The 18,274-nt window shown below is 49.2% G+C and overlaps 1 protein-coding gene across 1 annotated transcript in view; it reads left to right on the top strand.

Moving 5' to 3' along the window:
* Nucleotides 1–18,274, top strand: part of Epha10 (EPH receptor A10) — a 38,211-nt gene that overhangs the window by 10,143 nt on the left and 9,794 nt on the right. The window contains exons 4-8 of the mRNA XM_048350926.1: nt 456–611; nt 1,053–1,403; nt 11,404–11,537; nt 14,500–14,671; nt 18,164–18,272. Coding sequence (XP_048206883.1) covers nt 456–611; nt 1,053–1,403; nt 11,404–11,537; nt 14,500–14,671; nt 18,164–18,272 — 922 coding nt within the window. The remainder of the gene's footprint in view (nt 1–455; nt 612–1,052; nt 1,404–11,403; nt 11,538–14,499; nt 14,672–18,163; nt 18,273–18,274) is intronic.

The following is an 18,274-nucleotide window of genomic DNA, read 5'->3' as shown; positions in this document are numbered from 1 at the left end:
ACTACAGCTCCAATTTTGGCCTTTTGTTGGTTAATTGGAGATAAGAATCACACAGACTTTCCTGCCCAGGCTGGCTTTGATCCTCTATCCTCAGATCTCAGCCTGAGTAGCTAGAATTATAGGTGTGAGCCACTGATGCTTCGCAGTTTCCTCATTTTTATTTATTTATTTTAAAGGAGGATAAAGTCATACCTCCTGGCCTGGCGCTAGGATCAGTAGATTAATAGAAGTGAAATATGACAAGGTTCCCCCCTCCCCCACTAAATGTTTGCCAAGAATCCTGGGTTGCTCAGGAGCTGCCCCGCGCCAGTCACATTGGAGGCGAAGAGTCCCCCAGTTTCCTTATCACAGCTGGATAAGATGAACCCCAGCCTAATGGGGGGGGGGGGTCAGGCAGGAAGGGGGAAGAGAGAAGCTGTGCAGGACCCCCCCCCTCACTGGCCCCCGCCTTGCAGCCTGCCCCCCAGGGTTTTACAAGGTGTCCCCACGGAGGCCTCTCTGCTCACCCTGCCCGGAGCACAGCCGCGCCCTGGAAAATGCCTCCACCTTCTGCGTGTGCCAGGACAGCTACGCGCGCTCGCCCACCGACCCGCCCACGGCCTCCTGCACCCGTGAGTGTCCTCAGTGCGCGGCCGGAGGGTGGGGGTGAGGACCCGGGGACGCTAACTGGCGAGCCTGGGGTGGGGCTGGGGACCAAGCCTGGAATTGGAAGATCCGGGACCAGAGAGAGTCCGGATGCCCAGGGATGAGGTGGGGACTCCCGGAGGCTGGCCCTCCTCTCATCCCCGCCTCCCCCCGCCCCCCTCCTAGGCCTGGGGGGCGGGGGAAGACACTGGTCAGTTCTCAGTCCTCACATCCCCATCCTCGTGGGCCCCCCCCCCCCACGTCTCCATCCCCGCTCCCTTCTGGGCCCCCACGTCCTCCGCCCTGGGGTGGAGGAGCGGATCCCCCGCCGCTCCGCCGGTCCCTCCCTCTTCCCTCCCTCCCCGTCGGCCCCTGCCCTCTCCCCCCCTCACCCCACCCCCGACTGAGCGCCGTCCCGTGCCGCCCAGGGCCCCCGTCGGCGCCGCGGGACCTGCAGTACAGCCTGAGCCGCTCGCCGCTGGCGCTGCGGCTGCGCTGGCTGCCGCCGGCCGACTCGGGCGGCCGCTCGGACGTCACCTACTCGCTGCTGTGCCTGCACTGCGGCCGCGAGGGCCCGGCCAGCGCCTGCGAGCCGTGCGGGCCGCGCGTGGCCTTCGTGCCGCGCCAGGCCGGGCTGCAGGAGCGCGCCGCCACGCTGCTGCACCTGCGGCCCGGAGCGCGCTACACCGTGCGCGTCACCGCGCTCAACGGCGTCTCGGGCCCCGCGGCCGCCGCGGGAGCCACCTACGCGCAGGTCACCGTCTCCACCGGGCCCGGGGGTAAGGCCGCGCCGCGCCTGCCCGCCCGCCCGCTCCTCCCGCCGCGCTCCCCGCACCCCGCGCCCGGGCGTCCTCCGCCCGTACCCCAACGCAACCACAGGCCCAGGGCGCGCACGCAGCTACCGTCCCTCTCCAGGAGTCCCCGCCCCCGCCCCCTCCCCAAAGCCCCAACCCAGAAACTGAGGATGCCCGCGACCCCTGGCAGAGGGCCAGAGAGGATGGGAGGCCCTAGGGGCGGGGACTGCGGGCTCGGGGGGTGGGGGGGGTCCCCCGCCACCAGATACAGGGCAGCCTGTGTCCCCCCACCTCAACTCTACAGTGGGCTGCGCCTCTCATTTCCCAAGGAGGGGGAAGAGAGATGGGAATCTTTTTCCTTTCCTTCTCAACTATTTTGGCTAAAAGCTCATAGCACTCTCTCCTCGGTCTGCCGTGTCCCCTGCCTCTGCAGTCCTCCCTCATCGCTCTTTCCCGACCCTCCAGGAGGGCACGGCGACGCGCAAGCGCGCACAAGGTCAGACTGGGGCTGCATGGACCGGCCAGGCAGAGCCCAGCCTGGGATTGAGGGGAATGAGTGAATGAAGACAGGTCACCTCCATCTCTTCTTGACATTTACTTTTGATTTGTCTCCATGCTAAGGTTGGTGGAGGGGTGGGGGGAGGACAGTCTTTCAAACGATCCCTTAAGTGCCCTTTGGAAGGAAGAGCAGTGATGGGAAGGCTTCTGAAGCTCTTCCGGTCTGACGGGTATGATTGCTTCATGAGCTCACTTCATACAGTAGTAGCATTGGCAGAAGAGAAGTCTGAAGCCTTGTGTCAGTTCTTCTTCTTGTGTGAAGTTCTTGTGTCAGTAACATGAGTAACATATGTGTGTGTTTATACATATATATACATATACATACATATATATATATATATACACTGCCTATCTGAATAATACATTAACCTACTGATGAGAATTAAAATTTAACCAATCTTTTCATTTGAGTTTGTTTGGAGCTGAGTAAACATTATGATCTGCACATGTATTTTTTTAACTCCTAGAAAAGTTGTCTTCAGTTATTGCTTGGACTAGAACTTCTGATAGCTCCTGTGTATCTCCTAAGACTATCTTCTAAGCCTTAGCTTGTACATTCATGTTCTGATTCTTCAATCTTGTCCATCTCTTTATCATTTTTAGCCCTTAATCCCTTCCTGTCTCTTTGCCTTTTGAGAGTGATTTTTCCAACCTGCTTGGCTTTCTACCACAGCAATTCTGCTTTTTATTCTCTCCCCTGTGATTTAACATTTGCTATTGTATTTACTTTTTAAAAATTCAAGGGCTAGGGATGTAGCTCAGAGGCAAAACTGCTTGGCTATTATGCATGAGATCCTGGGTTTGATCCCCAGTACTGATAAATAAATAAATAGCAACTAAAAACTCAAGGTAGAAAGAAAAAGAAAAACCCTCAGGATAGAGAAAGGAATAAATAAATAAACAATCCAGCTGGGTACCAGAGGCTCACATTCATACATTTATAATCCTAGTTACCTAGGAGCCTGAGATCTGGAGGATTGGGGTTCAAGGCTAGCCTGGGCAGAAAAGTTCACTAGACGCCATCTCCAAAAAAAAAAAAAAAAAAAAAAGCCAGGTGCCAGTGGCTCATGCCTATATCCTAGCTACACAGGAGGCTGAGATCTGACGATCTCAGTTCAGTTCAAAGCCAGCCCAGACAGGAAAGGTTGTGAGACTCTTATCTCTAATGAATCACCAGGAAACTGAGAGTGGCGCTGTAGTTTAAGTGGTAGAGCTAGCCTTGAGCTGAAGAGCTCAGGGACAGCCTCTAGGCCCAGAGTGCAAGCCCCATAATAAACAAATAAATAAATATTTTTTTAAAAAGCAATGTATTTTGAAGTTATTCACTCTCCATCTTTCTTTTTGTCCTTCTCTGCTCTCTATCGTCACCCTAAACACTCTCACAGTTAGAATCAGGGACTATGTATGTGGTTCCAGTCTAATTTCCATACATGGGTGAAAAATATATGTGGTTTTTCGAGCTTGGCTTATCTCACTCAACATGGTCTCCGATTTTATCTGTCTTCTTGCAAGTGACATGATTTCATTTTATGGCAGAGTAGTATTCTTTGGTCTAAGTGTACCATATCTTTTTTATCTGTTCATTTGTTATTGAGTGCCTTGGCTGATTCCAGTGTGATTAGCACTACAATAAACATGGATAAACAAATACCTTAGTTGTATATTGATGTACACTCCTTTGGCTATATGTCCAATAGTATGCTATGGTGGGCTGGTAAGTCAGGCCTATTTTCAGTCTTAGAGGAACCTCTATACTGATTTCCATAGTGGTTGCAATGGTTTACATTCTCACCAGTAATGGATGAGAGTTTCTTTCCCCACAACCTTACCAGCATTTGTTGTTTGTTTCCTTAATGACTACCATTCTGATGGGGGTGAGATGCAATATAAGTGTAACTTTTGCGGGGTGCTGCTAGCTCACACCTGTAATCCTAGCTACTCAGGAGACTTGAGATCTGAGGAAAGTGATTCAAAGCCAGCTGGAGCAAAAAAGTCTCTGAGACTTTCATCTCCAATTAACCAGCAGAAAATGGGAAGTAGAGCAGTGGCTGTAAGTGGTAGAGTACTAGCCTTGAGCAAAAAGAACTCCTCTTGGGGACAGCACCCAGGCCCTGAATTCAAGGCCCAAAACTGACAAAAAAAATTGTAGCTTTGGGGGCTGGGGATATGGCCTAGTGGCAAGAGAGCTTGCCTCGTATACATGAGGCCCTGGGTTCGATTCCCCAGCACCACATATACAGAAAAAGGCCAGAAGTGGCGCTGTGGCTCAAGTGGCAGAGTGCTAGCCTTGAGCAAAAGGAAGCCAGGGACAGTGCTCAGACCCTGAGTCCAAGGCCCAGGACTGGCCAAAAAAAAAAAAAATTGTAGCTTTGATTTGCATTTCCTCTATAACTAAGGATATCAAACATTTCTTAGCCATTTGTATTTCTTCTTCTAAGAAGTATCTGGTCTGGTTTTAAACTGTGACTTTCAGATCTCATCCTCCTGAAGAGCTAGAATTACCAGTATGAGCTACTGGTGCTAATTTTTAAACTAACTTACTAACTAAATATTTAATAGTAATAACAATAATATTTTTTTTCTGGTACTGGGGCTTGAACTCAGGGCCTGGGCATTGTCCTTGAGCTTTTGTGTTCAAGGCTAGCCCTCTACCACTTGAGCCACAGTTCTACTTCTGGTTTTTCATGATTAATTAGTTGGAGGTAAGAGTCTCATGAATTTCTTGCTTTGGGTGGCCTTGAACCTCCATCCTCAGATCTCAGCCGCCTGCATAGCTAGGATTATAGGCATGAGTCACCAGTACCAGGCTTAATTTTTTTTTTAAGTTTTATGATCTGTAAGCAGTTGTACAAAGGGATTTCAGTTCAATGTATCAGTTTATGAGTTTATATATCTTGGTCAGTGTTACCCCTTCCATCATTCTCCTCCTATCCATCCCAACTTCCAGCCCCTTTGCTTACTCTATTTATAAATTAGATTTTTTTTCTTTTTCTAGTTACTTTTTTTTTTTCCAGTTCTGGGTTTGAACTGTGGCCTGGGCACTGTCCCTAAGCTTTCTCAGCTTGAGGCTAGTATTCTACCAGTTGAGCCCACAGCTCCACTTCCGGCTTGTTTGGCGGATAATTGAAGTTAACCGTCTCAGAGACTTTCCTGACTGGGCTGGCTTTGAGCCTTGATCCTCTTTTTAAAGAGCTTTTAAAGCTCTTTATATATTCTGGATTTTAATCTTTAATCTGTTGGATTACTGGCAAAGATTTTCTTCTGTGAGTTGTCTCTTGGTTCTGAGGATTGTTTCTTTTTTTATGCAGAAAGTTCTAACTTGATGTAGTCCCATTCATCAGTTCTTGTTATTATTTTCTGTGCTATTGGAGTCCTATTCAGAAGATAATTATCTATGTCTGTTACCTCCAGAGCTTCCCCTATGTTTTCCTGTAGTCGATTGAAAGTTTCAGGGCATACTTTCAGTTCTTTGATCTATTTGAACAGGCTGAGAGATAGCGGTCAAGTGTCAGTCTCCTGCAGGCAGACAACCTATTTTGCTAGTACCATTTGTTGAAAAGGGTTTTTTTTTTCCCCCCTCTAATATTTGTTTTGGTTCCTTTGTTAAAAATCAGATGGCTGTAGCTGTGTGGTTTTATTCCTGGGTTTTCTCTAGTGCTCCATTGGTCTTTGTGTCAGTTTTTGTGACCGGTACCAAGCTGTTTTTGTTACTATGGCTCCATAGTATAATTTGAAGTTTGGTATTGTGACTCGGGATTGCTTTTGTTATTTTGGGTCTTTTATGTTTTCATACAAATTTTTGGATTAAATTTTCTACATCTGTGAAGAATGACATTGGGACTTTGGAAGGTATTGCACTGAATCTGTACATGCCAGTCCATAAGCATGGGTGTGTGTGTCTTTCTGTCTTCTTTGATTTCTTTGTTCAGGTTTTATCTTTCTCATTGTGGAGATCTTTCACTTCCTTGGTTAATTTCTATTGTATTGCTTTTGGAAGCTATTGTGAACTGTTTTCCTGTTTTCTTTTTCTTTTATTATTGTTATATATTAACACTACTGATTTTTTAAGTGCTGTTTCTGAAGATATTTATCAGTTCCGGACATTTTTGGTGGCATTTGTAGGATTTTTTTTTTTTTTTTTTTTTTTTGCCAGTCCTAGGCGGTGAACTCAGGGCCTGAGCACTGTCCCTGGCTTCGTTTTTGCTCAAGGCTAGCACTCTGCCACTTGAGCCACAGCGCCACTTCTGGCCATTTTCTGTATATGTGGTGCTGAGGAATCGAACCCAGGGCTTCATGTATACGAGGTGAGCACTTTACCATAGGCCATATTCCCAGCCCTCTGAATCCCTTTTATTTCTTTTTCCTGCCTTACTACTCTGGCTAGAAATTCTAGTATCACATTGAATAACTATCAAAATGCTAGACTGGAGATGTGACATATGTGGTAGAGAGCCAGCTGTGAGCAAGAAATCTGAATGAGAGCAAAGACTCTAAGTTCAAGCCCAGTAGTGACACATACACACATGTACTCATACACTGTAATGGATTTTTTTTCTTTTCTTTCTTCCTCCCTCCCTCCCTCCCTCCCTCCCTCCCTCCCTCCCTCCCTCCCTCCCTCCCTCCCTCCCTCCCTTCCTCTCTTTCTTTTTTCTTTCTTTCTTTTCCCACTAGGCCATATCCCCAGCCCCCCCTTCCTCCCTTTCTTATTTGTTTGTTTTGCTTTTTTGTTGTGCTAGTCCCAGGGCTCAAACTCAGGGCTTGGACTTTTTTGCTCAAAACTAGCACTCTACCTCTTGAGGCACAGCTCCACTTCTGACTTTTTGGTGTGTAACTGGGTATAAGAGTCTCATGGACCTTCCTGCACAGTCTGGCTTCAAACCATGATCCCCAGATCTCAGCCTCCTGACGGGTTAGGACTACAGGTGTGAGCCCCCTGGCATCCAGCTGGGCTGTTTTGTTGTTGTTGTTGTTGGTTGTGGGGTTTGAACTCAGCACTCTACCATTTGAGCCACAGTGCCACTTCTGTTTTTTGAGTGAAATTGGAGATAAGAGTCTCATGGGCATTTTTCTTCCCAGGCTGGCTTTGAACAGTGATCCTCAGATCTCAGTCTCCTGAGTAGCTAGGATTACAGGCATGAGCCACCCGCTCCCAGCTGGGCTGGGTTGTTTTTTGGGGGTGGGGGTGGGGGTGGTAGTTTGTTTCTTGTTTTATGACACAAGTTCTTGATATATACCCCAGGTTGGCCTCAAAATTGCAATTCTCTTGCCTTAGCCTCTTGAGAGCTCAGATTACAGGCATGCACCACCACGCTTGGTTAGATTTTCTTTTAAATTTTTTGATTTTGCTAATATGCTTTTCATTTCCCATGAGGCTTTCTTGCCTTGTTTCCTCCTGCTTCTTTCCACCCTCTATCTGCTTTCTCCTCATGGCCGTCTCCACCTACTTGGCAGAGGCTGTGTTATTTTTCTTGTTGACGATGCCAGACAGTCAGTCTCCTTGCATCTCCCCATCACAGTAAGTCACCTGTCAAGATAGACTCCTATCTCTGAAGACTGAGTCTTCAGAATAATGTCTGTGTTTGCTTATTCTGACATTTGTTTTCTGCCCAATTTATTGATATTTTCCATTCATTTATCCCCTTGAGCAGGAGATAGCTGGTGACACATGCCAGTAATTAATCAATGCTGATTATAATGATGATGAGCATGACTTACTCTTTGTGTGGGTTGTGAGGCTTTTGCTTACAGATAACAATGAATTTAGAGCTTGGCCAGTTCAGCAGGTCAGCAGTGTCCTCTAGGACACAGGCTCTTTCTTTAGGTCTTCCCACTCCCCCACCCTTTACACCTAGGCTGCCTCCTTCTGATGACAAGTTGGCAATGGCAACTCTGGACATCACAGCCGAACCATCCAGAGGCTTAAAAAGAATGACTTGTTCCTTGTAGGCTTTTTAAAAGCAAGAGACCTTTCTCAGAATTCCTTTTCCCCTTAGCTGAGTTCTTTGGCTGGCTGGAACTGGCTCACCAGCCCAACTCTAAACCAGATGTCTTAGAACAGGCAGAATCAACTGTAACCCCCTCTGTACATCTCTTTGACAATAAATTTTTTTTTTTTTTTTTTTTTTTTGGCCAGTCCTGGGCCTTGGACTCAGGGCCTGAGCACTGTCCCTGGCTTCTTTTTGCTCAAGGCTAGCACTCTGCCACTTGAGCCACAGCGCCACTTCTGGCCATTTTCTGTATATGTGGTGCTGGGGAATCGAACCAAGGGCCTCATGTATACGAGGCAAGCACTCTTGCCACTAGGCCATATCCCCAGCCCGACAATAAATTTTTAAAAAAAGAAATCTGTACATAAATTTTAAAAAAAGAACAGGCAGAATCTCCGGGACATGTGGGAAGAAGGTGGACCCTGAATCGCTAACGGCTCTCAGCAGGGACAGGGGACTGTCTGGCGGAGGATACATTTTCCTCGGTGGCTACTGAACTTTTGGCATCACCTTGGCACCAGTTGAATTTTATCACAAGCCTACAGCTGGACTTGGGGCCTGGACTCCAATTTTAATTTAATTATCAGCATTTCTTTTCCATTCTCTGGTGATGATGGTGATGACGATATGGTGGGCTGGTAGTGGGGCTTGAACTTGGGGCCTCATGCTCATGCTTAACTTTTTCCACTCAAGGCTGCCACTCTGTCACCTGAGCCACACTTCCACTTCTACCTGCTGCTAGTTAAGTAGAGATAATAGTCCCTAGATTTGTCTGCCCAGGCTGGTTTTCATCCTCAGGTCACAGACTCCTGAGTAGCTAGGATTATAGGCATAAACCACCAGCACCCAGCTTTATTTCCCATTCTTAGGATTTAAAAAAATGATATTATAAGGGAGATGTTTCAAAAGTTAGGCAATGAGTACATTTATTTTTGGGCAGTGTCACCCTTCCTTTGTTTTCTCCCAGTTTTTTCCTCCCATTCCTACCCACAAGTTGTATAGTTTTGTTTTGTTTTGTTTTGCCCATCCTGGGGCTTGAACTCAAAGCTTGGGCTCTGTCCCTGAGCTCATTTTGCTCAAGACTAGTGCTCTACCACTTTGAGCTACAGCTGCACTTCCAGTTTTCTGAGAGTTAATTGGAGGTAAGAGTCTTACAGAGGGGCTGGGAATATGGCCTAGTGGCAAGAGAGCTTGCCTTGTATACATGAAACCCAGGGTTCAATTCCTTGGCACCACATATACAGAAAATGGCCAGAAGTGGCGCTGTGGCCCAAGTGGTAGAGTGCTAGCCTTGAGCAAAAAGAAGCCAGGGACAGTGTCCAAGGGACAGAGTCCAAGACCCAGGACTGGCCAAAAAAAAAAAAAAAAAAGAGTCTTACAGACTTTCCTGTCTAGGCTAGCTTTGATCTCAGCCTCCCGAGTTGCTAGAGTTACAGATGTGAACCACCAGTGACTGGCTATAGTTCATTTTTAACATAGTTTCTATAGAATACAACTCCTGCATTTGTTTACTCTCTGTCCCTCTATTTTTGTGCCCCCACCCCAGCTCTCTGAGTCACTGAATCACCATTCAAAAACTGGCCTTTTCCTGTCTCAGCCTCTATGTGCATCTACAAAGGACAGGGCCACCTCCTAGGAGGCCTCATCACTCCTCCTGTATTTGTGCCAGATCTTTCTGACGAATTCCTCCCAAGAGGTGCTCGTGGGGGTTGGCAATTGTCCAGGTGACAAAGACTCTCTCTCTCTCTCTCTCTCTCTCTCTCTCTCTCTCTCTCTCTCTCTCTCTGTACAAGGTCAGGCAGTGAGAGAGGAAGAAAGTATTCTCAAGTTATTTTTAGAATGGGAAGCAATGCCACTCTGCGGGCAGCAAAGGCTCGGGTTCACCACAATTACACCTTCCAATCCAGTCCCACAGGCTTCATCTTAGGTAAAAATACTCCACTCCATACCCTGCCACCCCCCCCCCCCCACACACACACTGTGGCAATCTGGCGTCTTCCTGCATTGTGATGCTGCTGTGGAATTTCCACGCTCTCTGTGTTGAGTTTGGAGAAGTCTGGAGATAATGGCTGCTAGGCTGATACTGTTCAAGGCAGGAAGCCACGTTCTAGCCATTGTCAAAGGGGGAGCCCCAAGGCTTTGTCCCCACTTCCTGCTCCACTGCTATGTGATGTTGACTTCCCCCAACCCCTGAGGTCCAGGAGCTTTGGGATGTGTAGGCAGGCCAGCATGCTGGATCATCATACTCTGCCTGTTCCAGGGCTACATATGTGTTAGGCCAATGTTCTAATGTTCTAGTCCTTTAAAAACAAGTCCTTCACAGACAGGATATCACTATGTAGCCCGTGCTGTCCTCAAACTTTTATTTATTTAATTAAATTTATCTGTCTGTCTGTCTGTGCCATCTTAAGCTTGAACTCAGGGCCCAGGTGCTGTCCTTTAGCGTTTTCACTCAAGGCTGGCACTCTACCACTTGAACCATAGTTTCACTTCCAGCTCAAGGTCTCCACTTCCAGGTTCTACCAGCTGTTATAAGTGATGTTTACCTGTGTTGTGTGGGGGGGGGTGGTGGTGCTGGGAATCAAACTCAAGGTTTCGTGTATGCTGGACAAGCACACTGCTGAGCTACACTCCTAGCTTAGTTTCTCTTTTGAACTGTTTATTGTTAGTCTATAAACATGCAATTTATCTTTTAAACATTGATTTTTGTATCTTCCAACTTTGCTGCATTTATCAGTTTTGAAAGTATATTGTGGACTCTTCGGGCTTTTCTACATTGTGCCATCTGGGAATTCTATATTCCAATTCGGACACCGTTATTTCTTTTCCTTGCCTAGTTGCCCTGGCTAGAACTTCAAGTCTTGTATTGCATAGACATGGTTAGGGCGGGCAGCCTCGACCTGATCAGGATGGAAAGGTTCTGGTCTTTCACCATTGAGTATGACCTTCACTGATGGCTTTCCACGTATGCCTTTTATCTCATTGGGGAAATTTCCCTCCATTTCTAGTTTGTTCCATGTGTTTATTATTCTGTGACCAGACTATGAGAACAACTATGTAACTGGTTTCCATGCTTCTAAATGTCCTCTTACATCTCTAAGCCATAGAAACTGCAGAAAAGGGCCTGGGGGATTAGAACCATCACCAGCAGAGATGCTGGAATGTAGAGTAGCAGGCAGCAGGAAACTTCTAGCTTGCCCTCTGAAAGGTGGTGGTGAAGAGGAGAGAGGTGTCCACAGCTTCTGGTCTCACAAACTCTGCCTTGGTTCAGCCCCGCCCCTGGACCTCCCTGGCCCCGCCCACCCACCAGGCCCCGCCTAGTCTTCAGGCCTCGCCCACCACCCCCACCCCACCCCATCCTGCACCCAGTCCCACGCTCCGGATGCCCAGTTCCCAGGCCCCCAGGCAGGAGGCGAACCCTACTCTGCTTTAACTTCCAGCGCCCTGGGAGGAGGATGAAATACGCAGGGAGCGAGTGGAGCCCCAGAGCGTGTCCCTGTCGTGGCGGGAGCCGGTCCCCGCTGGACCCTCCCGGGTGAATGGCACCGAGTATGAGATCCGGTACTATGAGAAGGTGAGTCTGTCCGGGAGTCCTCAGCCTCGCACCTGCCGCCCCCTCCTACCCTTCCTTCCTTTCCAAGCACACCCACCAGCCTCCTCAACACCCCTCTCCCCACTGGAGGTTCTCCGTGGCCCTCCTCACCCGGGACCCCGTGCTGACCCCTGCCTTTCCCCCTTCCCCTCAAGTAAGCCTCATCCCGCTTCCCCCTTTGCCCTTCCAGATTTCCTGTGGCTGGATCTATACATACCATTTGCTCAGCCTTTTTAAAGGGAAAGAACACACACGCGCACGCACACGTACACACATACACACGCACACACGTACACGCACAGGCACATAGTTTCAAACTTTACAAAATTCTCTGACCATACAAACCCATTGCTATGTTGGGTGGTGCACTGGTAATATTTGATAACAGCTCTCCAAAATAATAAGGGTATGAATTATTATGATTTTACTGATAAAAAGGACACATATGTAGCACATTATTTATAAGATTAAAATACTCAGTATAAATTTCATACATCCAATTGAACCTCTTACGGTATTTTTGCAAACCTTTTTTAAAATTTGATTTGATTTTTACAGTACTGAGGATAGAACCCAAGACCTCTCCATATGCTATGCAATTTCCCAGCTGTAATTGTGTGTGTGTGCGCGTACGCGCGCGTGTGCATGCGTGCATGTGTGTGTGTGTGTGTGTGTGTGTGTGTGTGTGGTGTTGGAACTAGGGTTTGAATTCAGGGCCTGATGCTCTTGCTTGGCTTTTTCATTCAAGGCTAGTGCTTTACCATTTGAACCACACCTCCACTTCCAATTTTTGCTAGTTAGAGATATAAATCTCTCGGATTTAACTGCCAGGGCTGGCTTCAAACCTTGATCCTCAGGTCTCAGCCACCTGAGTAACTAGGGTTGCAGGCATGAGCCACCAGCACCCACTTTTTTTTTTTTTTTTAGATATTACTGTGTTGCCCAGCACTGCCTCTGACTCTTGAGCTCAAGCAGTCCTCCTATCCCAGCTTCCTAAGTAGCTTAAATCCCTACATTCATCACTATGCCAAGATTTTTTTCCTTGTATGCATTCCCCATTTTATAATGTTTTCTATAACTCAAACAACAGGGCTTTATAAAAATTCATACAAAGTTGCTCGAGATCATGTATGCATTTTTGATGTAGGGCTGCAGTTCAGCCTTGATTTGACAAATGGAGTTACACCACAACCACTCTGTCACAAATTCCTCCTCCTTACATCTGAGGTGTAATCTGCTGTTAAACAGTTTCTCACCTTAGTGCAAATTAAATTCATTAAAGCAAAATCTCTTTCAGCGCCAGCTCTAAATGCAATCAGAAACCTGCTCCCTCCTCTGTGACATGCAGGACTTCTTTGCTAAATCAGATAATCGCTTTGGAATACTGGAAGTTTCTTGAGAGCTGGGAGTGTCAAGGGGACCTGATGTATGGCCTGGGTAACCCAGAGCACACCGCTGGGCCCTGGCAGCACTGGCTGAGATGGAGACCCACAGGGGAGGAAGAGCAGGTTGGGGGCAAGATTGGGTCCGTTCGCTCATGCAGCATTGAAGTGGCTGGTGGTCCACCCAGGGAACTCGTAGAGCCCCGAGCCAGAGAGAAAAAGAGCAGGGCTCACGTGTGAGGGACAGCTTTCAGCACAGGTTGGCAGCTAAATGCCAGGAAGGGGATGTGCAGATTTCTCTTCCTGGGCTGACTTCCAAACTTGATCCTCAGACCTCAGACTCTGGAATAGCTAGGATTACAGCTGTGATCCACTGGCATCCAGCTTTAATTTTTTTTAAAATAAAGTCTTACTGTGTTGTCCAGTCCTGCCTCTAACTCAGAATGTGTTCAGGGAAGGCTTCCGAGGAACAGTGTTTAGGAGACAGCAGTGAAGGACTGCTATGTGTGCAGCAGTGCCTAGAAATGACGCACTGAACTGACATTTAGAGATGCGAATGTAGATGACAGTGTTCTCCCTGAGCTGGCTGGGTGGGTGCTCACAAGCCCTCAATCAGGGAATGTGAATATGCTGGGAATGAAAACCATCAAAAAAGAGGAGCGAGTTTCACAAGGCGCTGTCTTTGAAGTATAGTTGGGTCACTATGTCTGGGCAAATGTCAGGGACCCTTCTCTGGAGCTGCAGTACTTCTCTCCACTTCCCTCCACACCCGCACAGCCCCCTCCACAGAGGGGTTGGCTCCTAGCTCATGGAAGCAGCTGTGATCTGCAGCTGTGCTGCTCTGTGCTGTCCTTATGCCCAGCCTCCCCAGCTGCCCTTACCCTGCAGGTTCTGCAGTCCTTGAGTCTTGTCTTTCCAGGAACTGTCCAATGAATGTCATAGTCATAGAGCTATTACAGGGAGTGGGACCTCAGGGGGTGGGGCTTGCAGGGTCCAGCGCCGTGGGTGGTGAGTAGACCCCTATGGGTGATGTTCAGTGTTATTCCTTCTCTCCAACTGGGGCCTGACTGAGCTTGACTGAGCTCAGTGTCCTCATCTGTGAAACAAAACAGCAAATGAGATCATACCTCTTGTCCCCCACCTTACAAGACTCATGAACATCAGACAGGCAGGGATGGAAACCTCAAGAGTGTCTAGGGCAGGATGGGGCAGGCTCATTTTCTTGATCTTTTCCCCTGCAGTGTCAGGCCTACTCACTCTCGGTCCCTAACCCCATCCTCTCTGAGGAGGCTCTGGCATCTTCTTTCACGTCTGCCTTAGGCAGATATAGAGGATAGTGCTCCCGGCCACAAGAACCTAGAGCAGGACTAGTATGAAGAGAACCTCTGGGAATCCTATAGGAGAAATCTCTGCAGCCCCTCAGGATGATGGGAGTCCTCCTTTGGCACAACCCCCATTCTCTGGAAGGTGCTCCTCTGGGCTCTCGGTGCCTGTCCTCCCATCCTTCTCCCAGAAAGGTGGCTCGGGCCCTGGAGCTGGCCTCAGGTTTCCATCTTCTCCAGGGTCGGAGTGAACAGACTTACTCCATGGTGAAGACAGGGGCACCAGCCGTCACCGTCACCAACCTGAAGCCTGCAACCCGCTACGTCTTCCAGATCCGGGCAGCGTCCTTGGGGCCCTCGTGGGAGGCACAGGGCTTCAGCCCCAGCATTGAAGTGCAGACCCCAGGGGAAGGTGAGTAGGACATTGCTTGGGCCCAGAAGCCAAACACAAGGCACAGGGGAAGGAGACAAATCAAGGAGGGAGCTGGGTGTGCCGGGTGGATTACAGTGTAATTACGTAAGGTTTGGTGTCTTCCGACATGAATTTGACTGGTTCCTGCCCTGAAGAAGCCCACCAGGAATGGCAGGGACTTTTGTCTCAGCATGTGCCTCCCTCCTTACAGGGCATGTCCCATGTCCTGTGAAATGCTCTGAGATTCAGACTCTGGGCCACCTCAGAAACTCAGCCATTTTACTAGAAAGAGCTTAGAGTCTCGAGACCCCTTGTTACCGTGACCACCAAATCCTTCTTCCTGTTCTTCTTTCTCTCCACCATGTTAGAGACCCACCACGAGGCAATGTCCCCTCCCCCCAGCAGGCTTAGCCCCTGAACCTGACCTCTCTAAGGGGTAGAGGATGCTCGCTTGAAGGGGGTTTGAAGGCAGCAACCAACAAATCCAAATGAGCTTTGCACACTTCAAACGAACCGAGTGGTATTTGAATGATCGTAATACAGCTCTGATAGCAACAAAACAAAAGCTGAACATTAGACTCCCTGATCTCAAAATAGCTCTGGCTTCTGCATAGTATTGGGTGGGGGACAGAGGGTGGGCACGGCCCCTGGCTTCCTGCCCCATTGCCTCTCCCTCAAGCCTACCCCCAAGTTCCCTTTCATGGCACCTGCAAACTGCTTTGGCTTCCTCTTTTGTTGTTTTGCCCGCTGCTCACTAGCCCTCAGGATCTCACCTCTATCTACCCTGAGCAGCTCATGAAAGTATTTTCCTGAACAAAGGCAGTTCCCCCTAAGAGGCATGCTGGCACCAGCTGTCAAGATAATAATTCTTTCCAACCTGCTATATGACTCTAATCCAAGATAGGAAGAGCTCTGGGCCCAAAGGGAGGTGAAGATAAAATGTTGAGGGAGCCTAGGTTCCAGGAAGGATGACAGCACTTCTGACTTAAATGCCTGTCTGTGTCAGACCTCGGCCAGGTGCTGGGAAGAGGAGATTAGAGCTGAGTCTTGAAGACTAGGGGGCATTTGAAGAAGAAGAAATGGGCAGGGCAGGTATTTGGGTAGAGGAAGCCGCTGAACAAAGGCTCATGAGTTTGCCTGGTCTGCTAGGGGCAGGAGCTGGGTTGTCAGCTGACAGCTGATTCTGCCTTCCTTGCCGTGGGCCTGGCTATGGGGGGATGCCCCCTACAACTGTAGAGCAATTTTTCTAGTGACCTCTGACTCCAAGTTAGGGTGCCGATGTGGGATCATGCTTCACCGCTGTGTTCGTAATTTTTTTGCTGGGTAAGAGATGACTCAGTGACTGAAAACAGCAGTCATTGCTCTCTCATGGTTTTCTGGGGGGTCAGCAACATGGGTGCCATCTAGCCAGGTACCACTGTCTCTGCGTCTCTACCAAGGTTGGCATCATCTTTGTTTGTTCATTTGTTTACTTAGTGCTGGTCTTAGGGCTTGAACTAGTTCCCTGACCTTCTTTGTTCAACTGGAGTGCTCTACCACTGGAGCCACAGCTCCACTTCCGGCTTATTTTGGTGCTTCAGTGGAAATAAGAGTCTCATAGACTTCCCTGCCCCAGCTGGTTTTGAACAGTGATCCTTGGATCTCAGCTTCCTGAGTAGCTAGGATTACTGGTGTGAGCCTCTAGTGCCCTGCTCATCTTAGAGTCTAAATGGCTTAACTGGAGGAGAATGAGGCTCTTGTGGCTGCTGCAGGGGGCTTGCTATTCTTTGCCCCAGAGGTCTGCACAGGGACATTCCACTCACCACTAGATTCTTTCAGCGGCTGTAAACCAGTGAGAGGACAGCGGACAGTCAAGATGGAGCCCGAGAACAGCATCCCATGTTCTGCTCATTAGAAGTGAGTTGCTAGGTCCAGCCTGTTGTCCAGGTGAAGTAGACCAGGAGGCAGGCATCAAGGGGGCCATTGCAGAGCCTGCCTGTCATGGTGGCAGTGCCTCCTTCTCATCCCTGTGTCTGCACCAATGCCTCATGCCTCAGTTCCAACAGTTCTGGCAACTCCATTCTCCTGCCATTGGCTAGCCCCAGGCCCTGTGGCTCTGTAACCCTTGGCTTGTTAGTCTCGAATTCTCCCTCCTGTCCCTTTTTCCTTGCTCTGTGGCATCCAAGAGACAGTTTTCTGTATTCTACCTCCTCTCCCAGGCTCTCGGCAACCCTGGCCTCTACAGCACGTCCCAGCCCCCACAGGTAATCGAGGGAAATGTTCCTGCCTCACTCCCTGCGAGTCTTGCCCTAACTTCTCCACTGCTTCCCAGCATGGGCTGTCTTCCTCTGTTCTCTATAGATACTATAAAGGCACAGGCATGTGCCTTTCCAGTCCCAGTTCAGTGTTTAGGACCACCCAGTACCTTCCCTGCTCTTCACAGTTATTCCAGATCTTCCCTTTCTCCAACACCTCCCTCGTCCTCACTCCCAACTCAGTATAGCCCTCAGAACAGCGTTCCTACTCCTCGGCCTGCATCCAAGGTCCTCCAAATCTACCACCACCCCCAGGCCTTCCACCGTCCTCTAGTGTCGCTCCTGGCTCCCCAAGTCCTTCCATTCCCCATCCAGCTTCTCTCTTCTCTCCCTGGTCTATGCACTCCCATCTCTTGAATTTTCCAGACTTGACATTGTATCTCTGGCTTGACAAAGCAGCATCCAAGCCCGTTCTGTCCCAGACCCACTTCAGAGCACCCTTCTTGGTAAAGTGTCCTCACTGGCCTTAGGAGGGAAGTGTTGAGCCTCTGCTCAGCTCTGTACATTTCTTTGGTAATTGTATGGTTAAGGTGTGTGTGTGTGTGTGTGTGTGTGTGTGTGTGTGTGTGTGTGTGTCTGTCTGTCTGTCCATCTTGCAATCTGAGTCTGTGTACTTCTCCAGGTCAGACATTCTTTCTTGTTGACACATTGGACAGTAGGTGGGGTGGGGTGGCTGGATGGACGGATGGCTGTGGTTCTGGGCCCCTGGCCTGGGGGAAATAGTTCCAAGTAGAGGCTTTGGCATCAAGCAGAGGCTTTGGTGTCAGGTTCAAATCGTAGGTTATCATTTTCAGCTGTCAGCTTGGCCAGGTTAAGTCATTTGCCTCCTCCTTGGATCCCTCCCCTGTGACACAGAGTCAGAATCACCTCCTTGGTCTATTGCGATGATGACACGGAGTGGCAGAGTTCAGGCCTGAAGCACTGTGTCTTGGAGGGTGTGTGTTTAGTACTGGCTCTTCTGCATTGGGGTAGGGAGCCCAGGCAGAGCTTCTGAAAGGGAGGCCAGGCCCACCTGGCTGCCTTCCCACCCTCTCTCAGCACTGGCTACAGTGCAGGCAGCCTGTCCTGGAGCAGAGAAAGCGCTGGTTTGGGACTCCAGGTGCCGCTTGGTCCCTGTGAGCTGACAAGAGTCTGTGTCCTAGAACCTGACTGGGGGCCTGGGCCTTCACCTGCCTCAACCTCCTGCTTTTCCTCCCAGCCACCTCAGGGTCCAGGGATCAGAGCCCTGCGGTCGTCGTCACGGTGGTGACCATCTCAGCCCTCCTTGTCCTGGGCTCCGTCATGAGTGTGCTGGCCATTTGGAGGAGGT

The sequence above is a fragment of the Perognathus longimembris genome, chromosome 7, assembly GCF_023159225.1.
Source record: "Perognathus longimembris pacificus isolate PPM17 chromosome 7, ASM2315922v1, whole genome shotgun sequence".
NCBI lineage: Eukaryota > Metazoa > Chordata > Mammalia > Rodentia > Heteromyidae > Perognathus > Perognathus longimembris.
The sequence above is the reverse complement of the archived record's forward strand: the minus strand, read 5'-3'. Positions and strand labels throughout refer to the sequence as shown.